This window comes from Branchiostoma floridae, chromosome 16 (assembly GCF_000003815.2).
Source record: "Branchiostoma floridae strain S238N-H82 chromosome 16, Bfl_VNyyK, whole genome shotgun sequence".
In the NCBI taxonomy this organism is placed as follows: Eukaryota; Metazoa; Chordata; class Leptocardii; order Amphioxiformes; family Branchiostomatidae; genus Branchiostoma; species Branchiostoma floridae.
Genome location: NC_049994.1, coordinates 1124154 through 1127930, shown reverse-complemented (window position 1 = coordinate 1127930; position 3777 = coordinate 1124154). Strand labels below are relative to the sequence as shown.

Here is a 3777-nt window from a genome sequence, read left to right as displayed (position 1 = left end):
GACTACAGATACTTTAACTGACTCATCTACGGTGGAATCTACAGAAGTTACAACAGATGAGACAACTGATTTTCCAACAGAGGCAACTACAATACCAACCACAGAAATTACAACAGCTCAGACTACAGATACTTTTACTGACGCATCTACGGTGGAATCCACAGAAGTTACAACAGATGAGACAACTGATTTTCCAACAGAGGCAACTACTATACCAACCACAGAAATTACAACAGCTCAGACAACTACTTTTCCAACTGACGCATCTACAGTTGAAACCACAGAAATTACAACAGATGAGACAACTGATTTTCCACAGAGGCAACAACAATATCAACCACAGAAATTACAACAGCTCTGACTACAGACACTTTAACTGACTCATCTACGGTGGAATCTACAGCAATTACATCAGATGGGACAACTGATTTTCCAACAGAGGCAACTACAATACCAACCACAGAAATTACAACAGCTCAGACAACTGATTTTTCAGCTGATGCATCTACAGTTGAAACCACAGAAATTACAACAGATGCGACAACTGATTTACCAACAGAGGCAACAACAATAACAACCACAGAAATTACAACAGCTCAGACTACAGCTACCTTTACTGAAGCATCTACGGTGGAATCTACAGAAATTACAACAGATGAGGAGACAACTGATTTTCCAACAGAGGCAACTGCAATACCAACCACAGAAATAACAACGGCTCAGACAACTGATTTTCCAGCTGACGCATCTACTGTTGAAACCACAGAAATTACAACAGATGAGACAACTGATTTTCCAACAGAGGCAACAACAATACCAACCACAGAAATTACAACAGCTCAGACTACTAATACTTCAACTGACGCATCTACGGTGGAAGCTACAGAAATAACAACAGATGAGACAACTGATTTTCCGACACAAGCAACTACAATGCCAACCACAGAAATAACAACAGCTCAGACTACTGATTTTTCAGCTGATGCATCTACTGTTGACACCACAGAAATTACAACAGATGCGACAACTGATTTTCCGACAGAGGCAACTACAATACCAACCACAGAAATTACAACAGCTCTGACTACTGATACTTCAACTGACGCATCTACGGTGGAATCTACAAAAGTTACAACAGATGAGACAACTGATTTTCCAACAGAGGCAACTACAATACTAACCACAGATATTACAACAGCTCAGACTACAGATACTTTAACTGACGCATCTACGGTGGAATCTACAGCAATTACAAAAGATGGGACAACTGATTTTCCAACAGAGGCAACTACAATACCAACCACAGAAATTACAAGAGCTCAGACAACTGATTTTTCAGCTGATGCATCTACAGTTGAAACCACAGAAATTACAACAGATGCGACAACTGATTTTCCGACAGAGGCAACTACAATACCAACCACAGAAATTACAACAACGCAGACTACAGATACTTTAACTGACGCATCTACGGTGGAAGCTACAGAAATTACAACAGATGAGACAACTGATTTTCCAACAGAGGCAACTACAATACCAACCACAGAAATTACAACAGCTCAGACTACAGATACTTTAACTGACTCATCTACGGTGGAATCTACAGAAATTACAACAGATGAGACAACTGATTTTCCAACAGAGGCAACAACAATACAAACCACAGAAATTACAACAGGTCAGACAACTGATTTTCCAACTGACGCATCTACAGTTGAAACCACAGAAATTACAACAGATGAGACAACTGATTTTGATTTTTCAACAGAGGCAACTACAATGCCAACCACAGAAATTACAACAGCTCAGACTACAGGTACTTTAACTGACGCATCTACGGTGGAATCTACAGAAATTACAACAGATGAGGAGACAACTGATTTTCCAACAGAGGCAACTACAATACCAACCACAGAAATAAGAACAGCTCAGACAACTGATTTTCTTACAGTTCCAACTACAGTACCAATCACAGAAACTGCTGTAGGAACTACGGACATAACAACTACTGACACAACTGAGGCAACTACAGTAGATTCTACGGAAACAACAACTACTGGGACAACTGAAGCAACTGAAATAAAAACCACGGAAGTAACAACTGCTGGGACAACTGTGGAAACTGCAGAAGAGACTACAAAACTAACAACTGCTGCAACAACTAAGACAGCTACTGTAAGGACTACAGAAATAACGACTGCTGTGAAAATTGAAGCAACTGAAACAGAAACTGCAGAAATAACAAATGCAGTAGAAACCACAGAAATGACAACTGCTGGGACAACAGAGGCAGCTGTTGAACAGACTACAGGAGATACAACTGAGGCAGCTGCAGTAGAAACTACGGAAATAACAACTGTTGGTACAACTATTGCGATTATAGTAGAAACTACAAAAATAACAACTGCTGGAACAACAGAGGCAACTGCTGTACAGCCTACAGAAATAACAACTGCTGGGACCAGCGAGGCAGCTGCTGTAAGACTACAGTATACAACTGACGGGACACTGAGGCACTGCTGTGAAACTACAGAAATACATCTGCTGGGACAACTGAGGGAGCCGCAATAGAAACTACAGAAATAACAACTCCTGGGAAAACTGAGGCAGCTGCTGTACAGACTACAGAAATAACAACTGCTGGGACAACTGAGGCAACTGCTGTACAGACTACAGAAATAACATCTGCTGGCACAACTGAGGCAACTACTATACCGACTACAAAAATACCAACTGCTGGGACAACTGAGGGAGCCGCAATAGAAACTACAGAAATAACAACTGCTGGGACAACTGAGGAAGCTGTTGTACAGACTACAGAAATAACAACTGCCCGGACAACTGAAGAAACTGCTGTAGAAACTACAGAAATAACATCTGCTGGCACAACTGAGGTAACTACCATACCGACTACAAAAATAACAACTGCTGGGACAACTGAGGGAGCCGCAATAGAAACTACAGATATTGCAACTGCTGGGACCACCGAGGCAGCTGCTGTACAGACTACAGAAATAACATCTGCTGGGACAACCGAGGCAGCTGCTGTACAGACTACAGAAATAACATCAGCTGGGACAACTGAGGCAACTGCTGTACAGACTACAGAAATAACAACTGCTGGGACCAGCGAGGCAGCTGCTGTACAGACTACAGAAATAACAACTGCTGGGACCACCGAGGCAGCTGCTGTACAGACTACAGAAATAACATCTGCTGGGACCACCGAGGCAGCTGTTGTACAGACTACAGAAATAACAACTGCTGGGACCACTGAGGCAGCTGCTGTAGAAACTACAGAAATAACATCTGCTGGGACAACTGAGGGAACTACTATACCGACTACAAAAATAACAACTGCTGGGACAACTGAGGGAGCCGCAATAGAAACTACAGAAATAACAACTGCTGGGACAACTGAGGCAGGTGCTGTACAGACTACAGAAGTAACATCTGCAGGGACAAATGAGTCAACTGTTGAACAGACTACAGAAATAACAACTGCTGGGACAACTGAGGGAACCGCAATAGAAACTACAGGAATAACAACTGCTGGGACAACTGAGGCAGCTACTGTACAGACTACAGAAATAACAACAGCTGGGACAACTGAGGCAACTGCAGTAGAAACTACAGAAATAACATCTGCTGGCACAACTGAGGCAACTACTATACCAACTACAGAAATAACAACTGCTGGACAACTGAGGGAGCCGCAATAGAAACTACAGATATAACAACTGCTGGGACAACTGAGGCAGCTGCTGTACAGACTAC

The 3777-nt window shown here is 42.3% G+C and overlaps 1 protein-coding gene across 1 annotated transcript in view; it reads left to right on the top strand.

Annotated features, from left to right (window-relative positions):
* Positions 1-1779: 1779 nt before the first annotated feature.
* Positions 1780-3777, top strand: part of LOC118403422 — a gene marked incomplete in the record, with an annotated part of 72158 nt that continues 70160 nt past the window's right edge. Inside the window, 2 exon segments of the mRNA XM_035802133.1 lie at positions 1780-2489; positions 2534-3651. Coding sequence (XP_035658026.1) covers positions 1780-2489; positions 2534-3651 — 1828 coding nt within the window.